This window comes from Carassius gibelio, chromosome A16 (assembly GCF_023724105.1).
Source record: "Carassius gibelio isolate Cgi1373 ecotype wild population from Czech Republic chromosome A16, carGib1.2-hapl.c, whole genome shotgun sequence".
Classification (NCBI taxonomy): Eukaryota; Metazoa; Chordata; class Actinopteri; order Cypriniformes; family Cyprinidae; genus Carassius; species Carassius gibelio.
Window position 1 is genome coordinate 4,810,441 of NC_068386.1, and position 22,097 is coordinate 4,832,537.

The following is a 22,097-nucleotide window of genomic DNA, read 5'->3' on the forward strand; positions in this document are numbered from 1 at the left end:
TACCGCCTACATTGGAAGTAACGAACTTGAGCACGCAAAAGACGCGATATGTGAACGGCCCATTATGCGTGTGTGTGCGCCGCGCACGTTCTTGTAGTGTGTGTGTGACTGACAGACAGCCTCCGCGGCGCGCATGAGAGATCTCGCAGATCTCACAGACAAACTTAATATGATCGCACATTAGAAATGTTTGGTGAGACCAAATGTGCATGATAACATTATTAAGCAAAAATACATAGTATACATTATTTTTTTCCCCTCCAGTACCGAAAGCAGAACCGATACCGTCAGATCTTACTGATACCACGGTCTTTCATAATTTAGCCCCGGGGCCATTTTAATACCGGGTTTCTGTACCCATCCCTACTTGTAACTGCTTAAGGATACTCTAGCGACTAAATTACATGTTAAAAACACACCCAACACGCGGGCACTGCTTAAAAACACGCTGCAGTCTCATAAAACCCCCTAGCAACCATTTAGAGTATTACATAACACTAAATGTATTTAGTACTAAATTATACTAACACTAAAATATACCACAATATAATTTAATTGAACCTTGCACATGCACTTCATTTATTTTATGCTCTGATTTATTAATAGTGAAGGACTCTTTAATATTCAGATGTGGTAAAGTGTGTGTCAGGTTTGTGACTTGTGAAGAGTTTATTACACAAGCCAACTCTCGTAAAAAGACCTAGAATTTAGTTACCTTCTTGATTATTATTAACACTGTACTGTCTCCTCTGTAATTTCCTACAGTAATTCTATTTATATATTTTTTCTCTGCATTATTTATAATATGAAAATGTGTTGAGAAATTTAAACAGCAGTGTCTTTAATAATGGTCTCTTTGATGGAGATTCTTTTTCAAAAAAAATTATGGATGGACAGATTGGTGTAAAACATAAAGATCAGATGGTAATTCATTTTAAGAAACATTAGCTGCATGTGATCATGCTGCATTGTATGAAACACCTCATGACAAATGTTATTAGTTAGCGCTGTTAGTTCAGTGTTGTACATTACTGTTGTAGATGGGAAAGATTTTTGTTAAAGCATTCCACGTTATTCAGACGCTTCATTAGTGAGGCTTTTTTTTTTCAACAAGCTTCCAAACACGCAACCTCATTGACGTCTGCTGTGATCCATAGGTGCTATGGATGTTGAGGAGCGGACGCGGCAGATGAAACTGAAGATGAACAAGTACAAACAGGGAACAGGCTCAGACTCCAGACTGGAACAGGACTATCACAAGGCAAGTACTGTGGTCTACTGCTCTACTGGTAGAAAAACTGTTCAAAACCAACGTTTTAACCCCTTAACTGTCACCCAGTCCCAAATACAGGACACCTACGTTTACTTCACTATATTACAAATCTAATCTAATCTTGACAAACTATATATCGTTGGAAAGGTCTAAGACTCCCAAATATATATGTTACCAATGTTTTTTGGTAAAAAATTATGTAGGAAAAGTAATAGATTAATTTATGACAAGAGTGCACCCTCAAAAATCTATTTTATAACAGGAGTTTTGACCTTTGTTTAAAAAAAAGACTTTGTTGACTTTTTCTCTATCACATTTTAGAAATCATCAAAAATTATATATCACTTGAAAACATAAAACCTCAAAATTCATCCTTTAAAACCCATTTTAAAATCAGACATTGCATTACCAGGTAAATGTCACATCAAAATCGTGTTACAAAATGTTTATAGTCATGAATTATAAAAATGTAGGTTTGTATCATGCACATTCAAGACTATCTTCTAAAATGTGAGTGACAGTAAAGGGGTTAAAAAAAAATGTAAATGTTCACATGTAAAAGTTAATTCTTGTTTTGATTTATTAATCTCAAAATATTTGCATGCATGCTTGTGCACGTTATGTTTAAAGTTTTTATTTTATTTTAATTATTTTTTATTTTATTTATTTTAGTTTAGTTTACGAGTTCTTCTTTCACGCACTTTAAATGCATCAGTTTAGTTACAATAGCTACTTTTTGCTTGTAGCTTTAGTTTTGCTAACTAAGTTAAACTAGATCCAAGTAGTTTAACTAGATCCAAGAGCACTTTTTAGCCATTCAGATTGCTTATTTGATCTGAAGTCAACATAGATAAAACATGATGTGTGTTTGGTTACCCACTTCCCGCAGTTGGGAGATTTTTATAGACCTATATAGTCTTCCAGGTTTAGGGACTCTGTTCAGGATATACATTAGTGTTTGTGTACACTAGACATTGTGCTGAGATTAAGTGCCATATACAGTCATATCCCCTTCCCTTTGTATCCTTTTAAGCGTGTGGTATGAAAAGCATTGTACAGGCACTCGAGTTATGCAGAATTCTATTTAAAGCAGGTAAAGACTCTGTTTGTTTGGTCTGTCTAATGGAGGCGCCATTTAGGACGTAATGTTTATAATCAGCATAGCAAGCCATGAGCAACTTATAAATAAATGTTACATAAGATCCCACAGTGCTGTACCTCTCCATGTCTATCCAAGAGAGAATAGCCAGGAACCCCTTAGTGTAAATGCAGTGGCTTTCATTTTAATGATGCTTGTTGTCTTTTTTTAGGCTTCTTTAAAAAAAAACATATATAATTAATGTATTTTTGCTTTTATCCAAAACAAGCAACTTTGCATTCAGGGTAAACATGTTATCAGTTCATGCATTCCTTGGAAATCAAACACATATTGTACAGTTTGAGTTTAAGTAATTCTCATTAATAGAATTGTATTATTATTATTATTAGTCATGTATTATTTTGTCTATTTATTTATATTAATTATTTTTATATTTATTTGTTGTTGTTATTTGATGGTTGATATGTACATCAATTTTTATTCTTTTTGAATTTATTATTTATATTTGAATAGTTGTCATTTCTGCTGTTGTTATTGTTTTTCATTATTATCATTTGTTATTTTTAATTAATTGTAGATATTTTAGATTAAGCTCTTAGTTTGTGTGAAATTTCTCTGCCTCTAACATGGAAGTAATGCATAGAAAAGTAACACCCCCCCCCCCCCCAAAAAAAAATCCTACTGTAATTTTTGCCCTTCTCCCTATTCTCTAGCCCCTTTGATCCCTTTGTATTTTCTGTTTGCTGTCTCTAAGCATCTGACTGCATGTGTTGTGTTTGTTCTGCAGCGTTCAGGCAGGGATCCTCAGCGGGGAGAAAACCTCTCGGCCAAGTCTTCGGACAGTGATGTTAGCGACGTGTCCGCTGTGTCGAGAACCAGCAGTGCGTCTCGATTCAGCAGCATGAGCTACATCTCTGTCCAATCAGAACGGCCGCGGGGCAGCCGCAAGATCAGGTGAGACGGCCTCTTCTCGAGTCAGAATCACTGTCAAACCTCTGCGTTAGAGTTTAGTCCAGGTATAGTCCACAGTGAGGGCTGTTCTTTGAGGCCACGTACATACTGATTACTGTAGGAGTGAATTCCTCATGTTTTGGCATCTCCTGGCTGTAGACAAGAAACATGTATGCCAATAGTTTAACTAATAATTAATAATAGCTAATAACAGTTTAGTAATTCAGTGTTTTAGACCAAACAAAAATTGTATTATTACAGTATTTATTATTGAATGAGATTTTATTTTCATTTTTTTCAGTTTTCTTTTTTCTTTTTTTTGTTTCAATATTTCAAATCATAAAAATACTTTTAGATTTAGTTTTGGAAAAACCATTTTCATTTGGCAGTTATTACAAGTTATTATGGGTGGTATGATTATTAATCATACCACCCACCATCCGTTCACAGACCGTCAAATGCATATTGCACACATAACTAGCAAAAACTATCCAAACCCTTGCCGTTTTAATTTCATTGACCCCGCTTCAAGGAAATGTCTTACCAGTCTGCCCGGATACATCTTTATTTACCCGTTTTCTTCTTATTTACCATTCAGAACTGAAAATGCCTTATTACAGTGTAATTCCTGAATTTGAATTGAAAATGCACACAGAATATGAATTTGGATGTAATCTAAATTATGGAAATTCAAAGCAGTTCATATGTGAAATAATCAATATTAACTGCTTGATGAACATTTATTGTCTTGAATGGCTGTAGTTGGTCTCTTAAAACAGTCTATTTCAGTTAAAGTTAAAGTGGACAGTTTTTAGCCAAATATTAGTCTGACTGTGTGAAAATTTAATTCTACGTCAGCTCTATAAATATTGTTGGCTCTGTAATTAATTGCTTGTTATGTTTCTCTTTTCTAACTCGCTTTGGTTAAACTGGTATCCATATTTACAAATGGGTCAAGATGCATCTCATATCTGAATCTTCCAGGCATACATTTGGTTATAGAATGAAGTTATCACTCTTGTAAATACCTGCTGTGTGCAGAACACGATTAAGCACACAGAAAAGGAGTGATGATCATATTTAGCTGCAGTGTGTACATGGCCTGAGAGAAATATAGTTCTGTAGGCTTCATCATTTTCTGGGTATAAGGGCGTTCAGGATTGGGTTCAGTTTGAGTGAGTTTGGCTTCAAATCAATGCAGACTAAACATTTTAAAGTCATTACATTTTCAAGTGAATGTGAACACCATTTCAAATGCTTGGGGTCGTCAATTTTCTTGGTAAGCACAACAGACTTCTTTAAAAAAAATATTGTACTGACCTCAAGCTTTTGAATGACAGTATAATTCTATAGCGTTTGTCTGTCATCCAATTATTTTCTTAATTGGCTCTGTGTAACTGAACACAAAGTTACATTTACTATTAGTAAATAATCACCAGCAACCTAGTGCACTCTCATACAACATACTAGATGTGAATATTTAAGTTCTGCGAGCTGTGCAACACATTTTGTTCCATCATATGTGCCTCTGTTGTTTTTACTGTTTGCAATGCGTTATTTGGTTGTGTTGTCATTCATTCATTCTTACGTTGCAGTTTACATTCAAGTACTGTTGACACTTTTCTGTGCTTCATTTTTGTTCTGCATGCTGCTTGCACCTCTGCTTCTACTTCTGCCAGCCACACCCACAGCAATGAAGTGCAGGGGCGGAGCCTCTACAGGGAGAGGGAGGAGTCGGTGGGGGAGGCGTTACAGGAGGGACGGGAGGATGGAGGGTTAGAGGACAGAGGGAGCAAGAGAGGAGGGGGGAGGGCAGGAAAGCTTAGGAGACAGACAGATAGTGTAGACAGAGAGGAGGCAGAGCTGGAGGAGGAGTCTGAAGAGGGTGTGGCCCAGAGGACAGTCTCAGAGACGGACCTCAGGTAAACTATAGCCATGGCAACCAGCTGTATCTTATACCATAACTACAAGACATTCCGTTGGATATAAACATATATACTGTTCATGCCTAAACAAGGTGCACTTGAATGGTTTTCAGACTTTCCAAGTTTTACCCTTAAATTGATAGTAATAAAAAAAATTGATAATACAGTATTCAAATTATATTTAACATTTTTTGTCAAAAGTACTGTTACTTTTAGCATTTATTTATTTAAAACTGTTAAATAAAACAAAATATTTACAAACATTACATCCAGTGTTATTTTAGCGTCTTTGTGGTACTTCTATAATTTTCACTAACGTTTGAATTAGATTTATTATATACCGTGTATAATATATATATATATATATATATATATATATATATATATATATATATATATATATATATATATATATATATATTTTTTTTTTTTTTTTTTTTTTTTTTTTTTTTTTTTGTAAATTTGTATTCGTTTTTTACAAAAGCAATTGCAAAAATAATAATAATAATAATTGTTGGAAAAGCTCCCAACTCTAGTCCAGTGAAATGAGTGTATAGATACAGTAGATGGCCAGCCATGGTGACCTGCTCATGATGGATGAATCAGCCATGTTTCAGCTTATGTGTGTTTAGTGTCTGTATGGTATATTAATGTGCTGCAACTAAAATTCAACGCTTATGATGGCTTTATTTGAGGTTTATTAAATGTGTTTTATTTTAATGTCTTCTAATAACCCTTTTGCCCATGTAAAGGCCTCCATTCAGATACAGCTTCATATTCACTTGATCTTATTATAAAATTTGACCTTATTTTCACGAGAATTAAGCAGTCCCTGATTCTGTTATTTAGAGTTAGATTTTGTATTTGATATAATTTTGTTTTATACTGTAGCTAACAGCCATTCTCATTAAAATGAAAACAATATTTGACACAAATGACACACAATGATTTTTAGAGGTATAATTATGTTACAGTAAAATACTGTAATTGCTATGCTGTAAAATACTTTATAATTTTTGTTATTTTAGTATTATTGAGATACTATTGTAGTTTGTAGTTTATATATATATGTATATGTTTTTGTAATTTTTACTAGTTTTTAATTGTAGTTTATTTATATTCTGAATTGTAGTAGTTTTTGTTCATATATATATATATATATATATATATATATATATATATATATATATATATGTATCCATCCATCCATCCATCCATATATACATAAATATAAACAAAAATGTTTATATTAGGTTTTATTGTAGTGTTTGTTAACTATAATAAACATTTGATTCTGTAATGTATTTATTTATTTGTTTTACTTAAATATAAACTTAAACAGCAGAAAGAAAATGAGATTTACTACCATTAATAATCAAGACCATAGTCTTAATTGTGATGAAATAATGCCAGTGTCATGAAAAACAGATTTAATTTTCTTAATACCTGTACAAAAGATCATATCTGCTTTCTTTTGATTACTTGATGAAATAAGATTCACCCATATATGCATCAGGGGTGCATCAGTCCAGCTCTTTCTCTCATCACCACATTTGTGATACTTCTGAGCTCATGTTCTTCATTTCTCAGTTTTGACTCTTGAGCTCTTGTCATCTGGGGCTCTGACCGATGCATTAGACTCTGATCAAGTTTGTAATGAGGGAGATAGGAACGTGATTTCCTTTGTTAGAAAGTGACTGGAAGCATACGCAGACCTTTGAAGCGAAACGCTGATCATATTGCGTTAAATGAACATGCGAATGGATGGATTCATATTATGTATAACGAACAGTGATATAGCTGAAAAGGCAAAAAGGGTTTGCTTTCAATGGTGATCTTTCTGTCTGTATGTGTTCACTGAGGCGTGATGGATCAGCCAATATGTGCTTTGAGAAAACAGGAAGTGATGTCAGCAGTGATTACATTGACTCATCAGGTGACTTTTTTTTTGCAATATGTCAGAGGCATGATTTTTGGTGGCAGTTCTCTGGGGGTTAGTTATGCAATCTCATGACTAATATACATGAAACTAGCAAGCGGGAACAAGAAGGAAAACAAAGCCATAAAGAGGTTACTTAGCATTGCCTTACAAGTCATAAAGAGTCAGTGAGGTTTGTGAGTGGCTCCTGAAGCTTGTGTTCACAGCACACAGACACACAGATGTTTCAACTCTTTTTTTTTTTTCATTTCCGTTGGTTTCTGTGGTATTATTAGCCTCTAGTCGGACCATTTCAAATCAGATTTTCAGTGTCAAATGCAGAAGTCCTTTAGAAAGTATCGTAAGAAAATGAAGTTTAATTCTCTTTAACTTAACTAAATCCATTAATAACATAATTATTAAAATTAAAAAATATAATTTTAGACATCTTACAATAAAACACTTTACAATAAGATCCATTAGTTAAAATTAGTAATACATGGATGCAAACCTCCTTTCTGTGAGCCTGTTCTGATTGGTCAGAGGGCCCAGTCTGTTGTGATTGGTCTACCATGTACAGTGCATCTGAAATGATACCCCCATTGCCATAGTTCTGTATTTAAAACGCTCAATAGAAAATATAAGCATCTATTATTTTTAAAACTGTGATTCAGTGGAGCCAGCTGGTCCAAATAAACAGGTTACTGAGCCTTCACTGAAGCATTTAGTGAATCTCACGTTTTGTTTTTTACTTCCTGAGATTAGAGAAGCAGTCGTCAATAAAATAACATGTTTGATGGCGGGGTCAAGTTGGTCTATGACCAACGTAGAACATAGCCAGAAATTATGCAAATGTGTTACCCCGTGACGTGTAGCCATCACGGAAGTGGGATTCAAATTACTAACAACTCGTTTAGGCTGTAGAGAGTCGATTCTTTATTTTGGGAGACGATAACTTTATTTATTGTGCACTTTCAGCTTTCCTGATCGTTTACATTCACATGCAGCTACATTACACACTGCATAAAAAGGCAATCTTGGAAATGGCATAATATGGGCACTTTAAATAAAGTTACAGAAAAGTGTGGCATTGTGGCAGAGTTCAATAGAGATAGAAAAGTGGCTTTCGAAGTCAATATATTTTCTTTATATAACTTTAATCACAAGCCTATAGTCCACCGTAATTTGACTTTTTTTGTTAATGCGTTCTGTTATGCTCGATATAAGCTGTTTTCAAATGCAAATCTGAGTTCTGTTTGATAGACTCTGACTCATTCTGTGCCGCCTGCAGTGGGTACGTTTGGAGTTGATGAGCCGAGTTGGATGTACAGTAGATGCTGTGGGCATTAGGTGGTACGCGAAATGCTTCTTTGATGGTAGAAAAATTATAGTATTTAAATATGGTCAGAAAACATAATTGTTATTTTTAATGTGTTTTTTTAATGGACAACTCTTCAAATATTTAAAGAATATATGTTAATGGTAATATTATCATCTCATTCAACTTCATCGTTAAAGTGAAACTGAAGCTGCTCTGATATTGCGATAAGACACTAATGCTGACTTTCTGCTTTGTATCAAATCATCAGCATCTCATTTTCAGAAGTGAGAATTTTTTTTTGTGCTATTCCCTTATTTTTAACTCAATATTCATGACCCATGTTTGCTGACATATCTGAGCTTGCAACATTCTCCTCATTTACTAAATTTAAGGAGAGGATGTTAAAATGTATCCTTTATTTATGTTTTGTGTTTGTTCATTTTAAGCTAAACCAACTTTTTTCCTCCCTATGATTGTGAAATGAAGACCATCACATCCATCACTTCCACGATGTCAGTTTTCAAAAAGCAAAACAACAACAAAAAAACAATTAAAATAATTTATTAGTGTGCAGCTCAAGAGCAGATTTTATTTTATTCAGGGTATCAGAGCCCTTGTGTATTTGACATGAAAAAAATATGTATTTATAGTGGTTGTGTTTGAATTTCATGCCTTAACTAAATTTGTAGTCCTTAATAAGCTGCATTCATTTAGACAGACAATTAACCGAAACACCAAGGACCCACGGCACTGTTTCCATAGAAACTGATTGTCTGCATCACCACCTCTATATACTGTAAATTCAAGGACAGGGATGGTGCCCGTATTCTTTTTGTCTTTCTATCACCATATTTGTTGCATCCCTTCCCACCCTGCACAGTATGTTATTATGATGCGTTCATACAGGTCGCACGCTTCAGACATTATGCGAGTTACATTTCATGGTGAACCTGCATAATGACCTGAAGTTTGTTGCGAATTTGAAGGTATGGTTGCATTTTCTTACAGTTACACATTGCATAGCTATCATAGCAAGGCGATGCAATGAACCTGAAAACCTGAAACCATGCACATTCCGTCAAGGAGAGAGGATGTTTTATGCTTACTCTGGTTTTAGCACTTCAGTGGTCCAAATTTGAGGTGTAGAGTGCCTCTAAATCAAGAAAATGGACCTGAGCCACTGCGTGAACACAAAAATATCATGCAGGTTTTGTTTGGTGTAAAGGTACATCGTGGCCTAAATGAAAATTCACTTAGCAAAATCTGCATGAAAAAGGAACAGTCTGTTCAGCTGTGAATGAGTAAAAAACATCCCCAGAGAGACATTTGCCTGAGGGATGGCCTTATCTGCCAAGACCTCCTGACAGACCATCAGGAGAAGCTTTGGATGGAGACTTTGGCCTTTGGTAGAGAGATGTCCACTTTGGCTGGAGGTGGAGCTCAGGTGATCGAAGTCAAATTAGATGAGCTGATATTGTCATCAGGACGTAGTTGGAAAACTATTGCTCTGTTCCAAAACCTAGTGAGCTGCCTTCCTGCTATACTATTTACATAGGCATTAAAAAATAAAAATAAAATCTTACATTATTTTTATCACACCCAATAAGTCTTTAATTCATTTTATATTTTAATTCAATATTAAATCAAGCCCAATGATTTTATTATTATTATTATTATTATTATTATTATTATTATTATTATTATTATTATTATTATTATTATTATTATTATTATTATTATTATTATTATTATTGTTGTTATTATTATCATTTTATTTATTTTATTTATTTATTTATTTTTAAGGCCAATGTTGTAAGGCCAACATTTCAAGGTGCTGATTTCTTCATTTGGAGCTTTACTTCAAAGAATCAAAGCTAATAAGTATTTTTTTTTTTTAATGCAGAGCAGATAAGGTCCATATTTCAATATAATTATGATAGATATATATATATATTTTTTTTTTCAAACCTTTGGCCAGGTTTTCAAACTACAGATTAGTCCTTGTCGATCCATATAAACCATTAAGTACAACCACAGTTATTAAGTTAAGTTACAACCACATAAGTCTTATTCTTATTGTCTTTGTGAATTTGTTTGCAACCTATAGTACGGATAATTCCCTCCGTCAATCAGGTGGTGTGACATAATCCAGAGAGACAGATGTATCTTGTCATCACAGCAGCATGAAAGATTTAGTAAATTGGCATCCTGTGTTAATCTCCATCTGGGTTTTGTGTCGGACACAGCACTTTGAGCCGTTCTCATTACAGTGATGAGAGGAGGGTAATGGCAATCTGAAGCCCTGCGGCGGTGTAACACTTCTCTCCGTGAAATATGAGAGTCTCATGTGCAGCGCAGCTGGAGGGAGCTGTCTGCATGATAAATATAGCGTCTGGCATCATCCCGTCCAATCAATCACTCAATGGAATAGTATCTCTTTAGAGCCGTGATTTAACTCTCAGGACGTTGTGTTGGGTTGTGATTTTCCCCAGAGACTTGTATCGCTATAATCAGACAAGAAACATACTCTACACAATTGATTCTGCTCAGTTGTATTGCTGTACATTGATAACAGTAGACCTCAAACTCAAAACAGATTCTACAAAATGCCATTTTGACCTGTAGTTTGCTATTGCACCCCTTGTAGCCGCTTTGGCAAAGTAACACGTGCATGCATTTTGTAATCAACATTTGAATGCATCATTTGAATCCAACAAACCATAATTTTGGAGTATCTTTTCAGTGCTGTTTGCTTGGAACAAATTAGAAAGAAAAAATAAATCACAGAGGTCTCTGTTTAATCCCACAAGAATTGATACATGAAAGAGATTTCAAATGTGATTTATTTGGTGTGATTTCTCAGTGCATTTGACTGGATAAATGGTTCACTACTGTAGCGTGTGTAGTGATTTATACTGATACTACAACAGTATTTTCCACTCTTTCTCAGAAATATATCAGTCCCAAATGTTTTAGGATCTAAGATTAGCAGATTACAGATAGATTGATGTGGCACGGCTGTATTTGAGCAGGGTTTATGGACAGAGCTGCCTTTTGAAAAGTCTAATAGTAGTAATTGAAGAACATGTCAGAGCTCATTGATTTCTCTCACATGTTTCTCTGGCTCTAATCGCATTGATGATGAAGAAGAGCAGACCTATGGCTGGATGTGTATCATTTAAAACCATTTATAATCATTAAGATTTCATTAGGATCCTTTGCCCAGGAAGTCATTTGTCTTTTCACTTCACAGTTCGCTCACAGCCACGTGAGATACTAATCTTTTTACACGTGTCCTTTTTTTTCATTTTTTTTTCATGCTGATAGATAAATAGAGACCAGCCTGTGTGGTATATAGAGCAGCATGCATTTCAGTGCTGAATAAGTGAACTTAACAGATCAAACGCAGTCATTTCACTGAATGATTCATGCCTGAGATATTGTTCACATCAGTTAGAATGAAATGGGTGAACGTTTTTTGTTTTTAGGAACAGTTTACTGGAAGTGTGTGAGCTGTGACTCGCAGTGAGCTGCTAAACAGCATTTTTAGGCAGTATAGGCATGCTCCCATCAATCCCATAACGCATTACCACAAGCTCAAGTTCATTCAAGACGATGGGGAAGCAGAATTTATTTTATCAGGGTGGAAAATTATTGCTTACATTCTACAACATTTTAAGTTGTTCTCCTATACCTTTCTGTGCTATGTATTTTACATGCTTATTATTCTTTAAATATACTGCTTTGGTACATTAGCAACATGCTATGTCAGACTCATGTGTAGCATTTTGTATTTTTTGTTATTTATGATATTTTTATTTAATATTTATTAAATAAAGTTTATTGTATTACTTAATAATTTTAAATATTTTATTATACATTTTTGAAAAGTATCACATGAAAAAACAATAGTCAAACAGTAGTATGCTACATTGTGACATGATTTTATTATTATTATTTATTTTAAAATTTTTTACAAAGTGTATTAACTTTTGGTAATCCATTCAAACATAAACGAAGAAGGGGATGTTAAAAATTGAGGCTTTCATTGTGTTGTTGGATACTGCTTTTTTTCTTTCTTTTTTGAGTATTTATTTATTAGTTTTTTTTATCTACTCAATAGTTAAAGAGTTTTAGCCATTTTAACATTTTTTACTTTTTTTCAATGTGTTCAGTACACTGCAAAATATTTATGAATAGAATAGAATAGAATAGAATAGAATAGAATAGAATAGAATAGAATAGAATCACGAGAATAAGCACTATTGAGAGAGCTAGCGACGGTTGTTTAACATTGTAGATTGACGGTCTGTTGGTAGTTGAATAAATAACTTGCGCATGTTCTTTATTTTACGCTGTTTACTTGTTAGACTACTTAAACTTAACATCTAGAACATTAGGCCCATCCCAAAACTTTCCCGTAAAGCAGCATAAGCTGATTGGAGGCCTAAACCCTTTAACCTTGGCTTTGACCTTATTCTGACCTGAGTCTCCATTCCCCTTCACCCTCTACTTACCTATCTCTCTACTTTCTCTCTTCATCCATCCATCCATTCATCCATCCTCCATCCATCCTCTACTCTTCCCTTCCACCGCTTCTCCTCCTCTCTTTCTGTCTCTCCTCTTTGGGCCATCACTGACAGTGAATTTACGTCCAAAATGAAAAACAGGCAAATGGGAACGGCGGCCGGGGGCAACATGACCAAGAGCACCAGCATCGGCGGAGACATGTGCAGTCTGGAGAAGACCGACGGCAGCCAGTCGGACACGGCCGTGAGCCTGGTGGGAACCGTTGACAAGAAACGGCGCTCCAGTATCGGTGCCAAGATGGCGGCGGTCGTGGGGTTGAGCCGAAAGAGCCGCAGCGCATCGCAGCTCGGCCAGACAGGTAGGAGTCCAATAACATCTGTCCATTTCATGTTTGTCTCTTAACTAAGCGTCCTTTAGTTTACATTTGTTGTCTGTATGTTCTTCTCAACCCTTTAATGAGCATACTTTTTTTGTATCAGCTCTAACAAACCTAATAACATTTGTTAAACCCGCCTGTTTCTCAAAAGTGTAAATTGGGTCGGAGCAGGACCGAGGACCGCCAAAATTATTGAGACCCTCTGTTTCACACCATTCTTTCTTTCTGTTGCCATTTCTCTAAAGTGACAACTGTTTGCAGCTTTTCATTTCAGTCGAGTGTGCAATTAATTATTAACCAGCTGGTTAAAATCCGGAACATTCTGTGCTGTTGCATTATGATTGTTTAATTTGCCATAGGTAACATGATATCACTGTGATTTTTGGACATATACTGTGGTAATGTCATGTTTTTGGACATTTATCATCGCAATACTATGGTATTCTTTGACTACATATAATTAAGTACTATGGTATCAAAATACCATGATATTACTATATCACATGTCCAAAAACATGGTATTTTATCATAGTAATACCAAGTCTTCTTGTCGATGATGTGCATAAAGTTTGAATATTTTTGTTGCATTATGATTGTTTTATTTGAAATGACACGTTGCTGGATGGTTTTTGTTTGGTATCTGATTTAAAGTGCTCATTAATATTTAATTGCAGTTAGGATTGTTAAAGCTCTGGGCTGGTACTTTATAGGTTCGAACCCTGGAAGGAGCCGTCAATGAAGCATCACTGTTGCCCTCTTGATGATTTTTATTCTCAGGTGCTGCAGTCTGAAGCGTATCTCACAGCCATCAGACGGTAATACCATGGTACTTTTGATATATATACCATGGCGCTGAATTGTATTTATGTGGCACTAAAGAGCAGAAAGCAGGTCCAAAAAAAAAAACATGGCACATTTTGGTACTTTATTCTTGGTAAGTTTACTCTATTCTCATTGTATGCGAAATTGTATCGCCTTGTTTTTTGGACATGTACTGTGGAAATATTACTCTTTAAAGTACCTTGTTGTACAATGTAAATTCCATGCTTTATGAATATATTCACATTCAGTATATTGATTTTCATGAAAATATCATAGTATTACTATAGTACATGTCCAGAAAAACATAATTTTTCAAACATTTACAGTACCATGTTGTTACTGTACCTGTTTTTATGAACATTTAATTGGGAATTAACTCTGGTATTCTGTGATATTATAATAAATATTATGGTACATACACAAGATGGTTTACGCAACTGGTCAAAGTATTTTGGTTTTAAATCGATATTAGGAAATGTGATACATTTAGTCATCAGTGTTGCATTAAATTGTCGACAAGTGACAGTTTAAAATGTTACAAAAGATTTTTAAAAAAATTTCTTAACAAAAATGCTGTTCTTTTGAACTTTCTGTTCATCATAGCATCCCGGAGGAAAAACAATATAATAATATACAAATATATTTTAATCTATTAATTTTGGCCTTGGTGAGTATAAGAGCCTTCTTTTTAAAAGATTACAAAAATCATAATGACCTCAAACTTTTGGACAGCAGTTGTAGTAGTTTGGATTACCATTTAAATAACATGTAGTATAATAATAAATCAGTAACATGGTATTGGACATTATAGCCATCTGACAACACCATTGTACCACGGTATCATCGCAAAGACATTTTTTTAATGGAATACATTATTAATTCAATGCTAATGTTTTGGCAGTACACAGCAGTTCTAAGACACCTTCTTTTATAGATTACTGATTTCTGCTTCGCATCATTTCTCCCATATTCAGTCTGTCCAGAGTTTCCATGGTTTGCTGTACTTAAGGAGCGTGAGTATATTCTCTAGTGTGGTCATGTTTATCTCATCTGTTGGAGTCAATGGGCAGCTGATAAAAACAATCTTTTAAAAATGTCAGTCTGTTTATCCTGAGGTCAGTGGATTTCTATGCCCACGCTCATCCTCTAATCACCTCATTGGCTGCCACCAGCTGGCTCAGGTCTGGATGGTGGCGTGCAGGTAGATCACATGCCCAAAGAAATGAGCACAGCCCATCAGACGGCTCGTGCTCAGCCTGCACATGGCAGTGTGTTTTTAATAAGTTGGGCTGGTTGCCAGGGGCCGTAGCACTCTGTCATATCTCGTGGGGTGTGTTGTGTCTTTCTTTAAGCCTCCTTCCATTAACAGTGTTTTGCTTGCAAAAAAAATAAATAAAAGAGTACGAACACAGTTGCTTTGTTGTTGTTGTCGTCGTCGTTGGAAGAAATTTGGCAGCATAGTATTATTTTTGCTGTTGCATTTCTTGCATAAGAGTTGTTCTCGTCTTATATGTGGTGTAATGCTATGGTCATATATTATATATCATCTTTCCATTCAAATTGTGAATTTATTTCTTGCAGAAAATCGAAATATTGCAAAAACAATTTGTGCTTAAAGCATCCAGTGTGTTCAAGAGAACAATAATTGTGAATTCAGGGAAATTGGCAAAAACAAATAGAGAAATGGATGTTGTATCCACTGAGTAAAGTCACTTTATTATTATTATTATTTTTAATTATTAAATGTAATTTATTGTTTGTTCGCAATTGTTGCCAGATTTAGTATTTATTAGTATCATTAATATGAATTGACTTTTTTCTAAGGTCAGTTTTTATTTTAAAAATATTTTAAATAAATCATTTCAATTTATTTTATTTCATTTAGTTGCAAAGGCAACATCTCTCAGATACATTTTGATTTTCATCTAGTTTTTATCTTTTATTTCATTTCAGTTTTATTGCAATTCATGAAAACAATTTTTCATATTTAATTAACAATAATAATGCTGCGCCAGAGCAGCATTTGAGATGCTGCATGTGCAATTATATTTGAACTTTTAGAATTCAGCTTTTGTTTTTATTTTAATTTTGGTTTTAGTAATTTTAGTACTATAAACATACAGTATATATTGATACATTTTGTATATTGTGGAAACTTTATTCATATCTTGTTTGAATCTATAATTTTTTATGTATTATGTCATGTAATTTACATAACAATAAAGTTCATGCTTATAATATCTAACAAATAGTAGAAACAAAACAGACCAGATAGATTTTCTTCTGTTTGGAGAAAAATTTGAAACAGTAGGAATTCCAACCAAACGTGTGAGAAATGGATGTTGGTTTTGAGGTCCGGTGTGCTGTTTTATTTGGTGCTTTAGAGAGCCGTCTGCTCAGTGTCACGCTCAATACAGTGAAAGCGCGGTTTCACAGACTACAGGAAATTGGGTCTGGCTGAGATGTGCAGCTCTGAACAATAACACCACCTCACGAGATGTGAATCATAGAGCGTATCAATTTTTCAGGAAGAGCTTTTAGGTGGCGTGCGCATGCAGGCGTTTGAAATCCCTGGCCTTTTTCTCAAAGCCGAGTCCGACTCATATTGCACAGATACATGTTTCCAAAAGAGGTTATTCCAGGCCTTTACGGAGTAAAACTATGGTTTTGTGTGTTTGTGTGAAATGTGCATACACACACTGTGCTGAAGATCTCTTGAGACTGTTGTCTTCTACGTCTAATTCACTTCTTTTTCACTATGAAGACTTATTTCATGGTGCATGCAGATTAAGACACACTGTAGAAAATGCATGTGTGCATCTTTATCTGGAGTTATGCTATTTTTGCTATCGCTCATAGTTTTATAATGCATTCAGGTTTGCAAGGGCATTATTTATTTATATTTGTATTATTTTATTACGAGGGGCACCATGGTCAGTCTGTGTTACTTTGAACCCAAGATTACTTGAAAATAAATTAAGACTTACAGTATCTTCAGCAAGGATGCTGTAAATTGATTAAAAGGGACCAATTTATTTTTAAGAATTTTCAAATTTCAGATAATTTTTTACTTTCTATTCAAGACAGTTCATGAGACGAGAATCATGAGAAATCCTGTCAAGAAACCTACATCATGTTTTCCACAAAAATCTTAAGCAGCACAACAGTGAGCACATTTTAGCACAGAGCATTGTAGCATCATTGCTGTTACTATTTTAGTTTGTCCATTTTGTATTTACATGAAATAATTTGCCTTCATATTCCAGGTTAAATCGCTGTATCTCAGCACTGTGAGTGTCCATAAGAGACCGCTGGAGTCCTGTGGACCTCTCTAATTAATCTTTGATGACAAGTTCTGCAGGAGAGAGCTTCATGGAGCTGAAGCCTCGCGGTTTTATTCATGACCAAGCTGAATCATCGCTCTGATTTATGGTGCACGATTGTTCATATCGGCGTGTACGAGGCCTGAATTCTCTTGTAATTATACTCAGACTCCATGGAGAACCATCTTGCATCTAACCTCTGCTGATCTTCCCCTGCCTCCAGATCTGTGTCAGCAAAGAGGCCAGAGCTGCAGGTGCAGATGAAAACACCTGATGTTCGGTGCTCTCTGCTGATTTTTATACGCTCACTCTGACAAAACACAGTACACAAGATTGGATTGGTTTAGATATGGCTCTTTTAAAGCTCAAAAGGTCTTAGAGCTGCATGATAATTGTTATTTTGCTCAAAAGTTTTAATCACGATTACGGTCATTTATATTGCATCAGAATTATTACACTTTTACATAAGTATGAATCAAGAGAATGCCAATTTGCATTTAAATAAACATACTTTTTTACATGAAATCTAGTACAAGAAGAAAATTGTCTCAAAGGATAAACCTTTGAAGTCTCTGGTATTAACTCCAACAATTGCAAATTAAGGTTTTTATTATTATTATTATTATTTTTATTAAAACAACAGCATAAAACAGTGTAAACATCTGTGTGATGCGTATTTCTTGAATATTTATCATTTCACACAGTTTTGACACAGATGCATTTTGGAAAGCCAATAGGCAAATTGCTAAAGAGTCAGGTTAAAAAAAAAAAAAAAATATATATATATATATATATATATATATATATATATATATATTTATTGTACAATTATGTAAGTACAAATGATGAAAAAATATATATATTTGCACCTCAGAGTGCGAATATTCACTACAAATAGTCATGCAAAAAAATTTTTCCATGAAAATATGCCTCTAGAAATAAAAATATGTGGGTCAAATTAGCCACTTACATAATATAAATAACACAAAAAAAAAAAGAAAGGGAATTATTACATTTCCTGCATTTTATATTTTTTAATGTATGACAAGCTACAGTAGAAGTTTTGTGTTTTACATAAATCTTTAGTATTTTTTCATAGTGACAGAAGTTAGTGGCAAACCACGTGAATGAAAGCTTATGGAAGCTTGTTATCAGTGCAAGATAATGCAAATGTAAAAAAAAAACGGATACATAACCAGGCAAATATCGCAGATGATTATACTTGCTCACAGATGCTAATTGAGAGAAGCATCAATCATGATCACAATTAAAATCATATGTATCATGCAGATCTAGCGCTTAGTTGTGTTTCATTTAAATAAATCAACTTTCAGATTTTTCCTTGAGAGAGCTGTTTTCAGTAAGAGTGCAAAAGTATAACATTATTGAGGACACGTTAGCTCAGATTATTTGGTTTTGTGAGATTTTGTTGGATTTTGAAGTTTGAGTTGACTTTTGATTGCCAGCAGTGTTTTGCTAAATTTGAGTAGCAGATTTGAAAAATCTCCATTTCGTACTGGCCCACTGCTGAAACAATTGAGATATTGAGAGTCTCACAGTTTTCTGTCCTGTAGGAAGATACTAAAGATCCCAATTCCAAAGCTGATGGAGCATCTCTTTCTCTCTCTCTGCAGCACTATGATAGATTTTCAAAAATCCCACAAGGCACCTAATGCATCCAGGGGAAAGTTGAAACCGCTGGTGTGCCCATCAGTGTAATCGATGTAATCTCATCCGTGTGCCCTCAGCCTTCAGTCCTGGAGCCACTTGAGCTTCCATGATTCTCATGGAGGGCTCATATGCTACAGGAGCGAGACCTATCCGAATGTGTTTCGCAGACAAGGAAGTGGTTTTTCACTCTAGTAGCCATTGAGGCTAGCGCACGCTACAGAATCTCTTTTTGTGTTTTTAAGTTTACTGCAATCCTATTGTTGCTTATCAAAATTGCACTCTTAAAAGTTCTTTATTGGCATTGATTGTTCCATTGAGAACATTTTGCTAAAAAAACACCCTGTTGGATCCTTTACTTTTTTTTATAATGTAAAGTGTTGAGCATTTCTGATTCAAAAAGGTTTTTGCTCTGTAACGTAGCAAGGTAGCACAACATTTTCATAATGTGTAGAGGGCAGCGGGTTTCCATATTACTGCATGTGTTGGGCTGAAAGGGATTCAGGAGGCGTTAGCTTTTCACTGTTTCTAAATACACACACGTGCACGTTTAAAAATACTTTCTTTGAATAACTGCTTGCCTCTTGTAGATCTTTTTATAGATGATTTTCCATGCTGCATGTTTTTCTGAGGATTAATGCTGTGTTCAATTGTTACCAATCTGGTTTGGGAAATGAATAGTCTGGAAAAATAGTGTGCCAACTTGAAAAGCTTCAGCGAGTGGCTCTTAAAAACCTTTCCCCAGTCCATTTCCGGAGAATTCAGTTTGAGGCAGAGCAGAAGGGACTTCAGATGAGTAGATGGCATGCACTGGGCATGGGCAGATGGAAGGTAATGCACATCACAGGGGACGGACTCGTTTTGTTGGACTGCTTGTTTAACTGAACCAGATTAGGAGCAGATACATGCTACTCTATTCCCATGAATACAGAACACTTCGGCGTCACATTTTTTAAAAGCATTTGTTACTTGAGAGGCACATTTTTGTGTCCTGACAGAAATGGTTAAACTATTATCTCAGATAAAATTAAACTAATGTGAATGCTCGCAAAATCCTTGTATCTGTTCTTAAAATGTTGAGTTCTGTTTTTTTATTTATTTATTATTTTATTTGTGGTTTAAATTTATTATTTATAAGATAACATTTTCCCTAGAAACATGCTAGTGACATGGTAATCATGTTAGCAAAATGCTAACAACACGATAAGGATGCTAGAAAAATGCTAGCAACATGCTAGGGATACGCCTACTTCAGTTTCAACAATTTAAATGTAAATTCTCAAGCTTTTCAAAGCTATTTCAAACCTTCAGACAGTGCTTTCTCAAGCCAACTTCAAAGTTTGTCTGTGAACTTTATTTAACTAGTTTTATTTATATAATACACTGGGAGCTAGCAGACCTTTGGCTCACATGGAAAGTTGTCATTTCGCAAGTGTGTTTACAAGTTATAATAAACGTGAGGTTAAACAGACAAAGGGTTCCAGACAGATAAGTTTCAGCCTGTAACGTTTTAGAGCTTGTCCCAGCAAAGGTCACTCACAGCTTGACATGGTCAGAACTTTTCAGACTGACCTGACACAACAGCATATGAAACCCATCCTCTGGTAAAACAAACATTGTGTACTGATCATGAACATCACGTCGACTCCTTCTTGCCACACTTCAGACACGTGTCTGCATATAACCATATATCTCTGCCCTTGACAGATGCTAAAGCTTCTGCATATCATTTTGGATGTTAAATACTTGGTTATATCTCAGTGAAATATGCAAAGAAAAGATTTGTCAGTAAATAATTAAAATTTAAATTAAATAAAATTGATGTATTTAGCAGATGCTTGTATCCAAAGCAACCTACAGTGCATTCAGGCTAACATTTTTTTACCTAGCATGTGCTCCCTGGGAATCAAACCCACAACCTTGCGTTCTTCTATAATCTTTTATTGTCTCTTTATTTATTTGTTAGCTTTGTTACTATTTTTTATGTTTATAGTTGTATTTTAATTATTGGTTGACATACATAAGTCTCTACTAATCAGAACAGACCATAATATCACGGCAACATACTTATATTTTTGCCTATATTTTCCCTGAATCCTCTGGTATTTTGGTACTCATGCTCTCATTTATTGACAAAAATCTGGCTACATGATACAGAACATGGTCTAATTAAGTAAATTGTCCTAAATTGTTGTTAACTAGATTAGACATTTATTAATCTCAAAAGTTAATGAGTTTGATTTTGCAGAAGGCATGTATGGTGAAATGCAGCTGTAGAAAGTAGCACACAAGTATCTTCCACTGTGACAGACCTGGTTGACAGACACAGAGCAAGTCACATTCTCTGTAGCCATGGTGATCTGCAGCTTTCCCTCTGATCTGATTTTCCACGGCCCCCTCTCATCCCCTCACTAGATCTTATGCAAATGAACGGCTCTCCTTCCGTCGATCCTGGAAACGAGCAAAGCTAGGTGAAGATGAAGCGGTAATTCATCTTATTCTGAGCTCTGATCTCAGCGCTGTGCTTTGGCTTGACGAGGATGTAATTGGTCGCAGTGGGGTTTTGTGAGTGTGTGTGGCCATAGATAAGCCGGCTCAGTTCTCTTGTAGATCTTGTCTGGTGGACTCATTGGATACGCACAATGTCACATCTCTTCTGCAGACATCATGTTCAGCAAACCCTAAATTTAGTGTTTGGAGAAGGAAAGTTTTATTCAGACGCGTCCTCTGTCTTTGAGAAGTTCTTATAGCGATTTAATAAATGAACAAAAAATATATACATTTATAAATTTTTTATAGGGGCCACTGTTTGAGTTGTATGTAGTGAGATTTACATTAAAATTTTAAATTATTTTGCACAGAAAAAAAGAAGAAGATTGTGTTAAACTCAT

The 22,097-nt window shown here is 34.9% G+C and overlaps 1 protein-coding gene across 15 annotated transcripts in view; it reads left to right on the forward strand.

The window, feature by feature from the left end:
- The window catches only part of LOC128030996 (regulating synaptic membrane exocytosis protein 2-like), a 139,674-nt gene that overhangs the window by 101,145 nt on the left and 16,432 nt on the right, over positions 1 to 22,097 (forward strand). For 11 of the 15 annotated variants that reach the window (XM_052619145.1, XM_052619149.1, XM_052619150.1 and 8 more), the window contains 3 exons: positions 1,158 to 1,261; positions 3,160 to 3,326; positions 13,131 to 13,375. In XM_052619145.1, the coding sequence (XP_052475105.1) occupies positions 1,158 to 1,261; positions 3,160 to 3,326; positions 13,131 to 13,375 (516 nt within the window). Of the gene's footprint in view, positions 1 to 1,157; positions 1,262 to 3,159; positions 3,327 to 5,051; positions 5,246 to 13,130; positions 13,376 to 22,097 lie in introns of those variants that run through there. The other 4 variants (XM_052619157.1, XM_052619147.1, XM_052619161.1 and 1 more) reach the window with 2 other exon arrangements.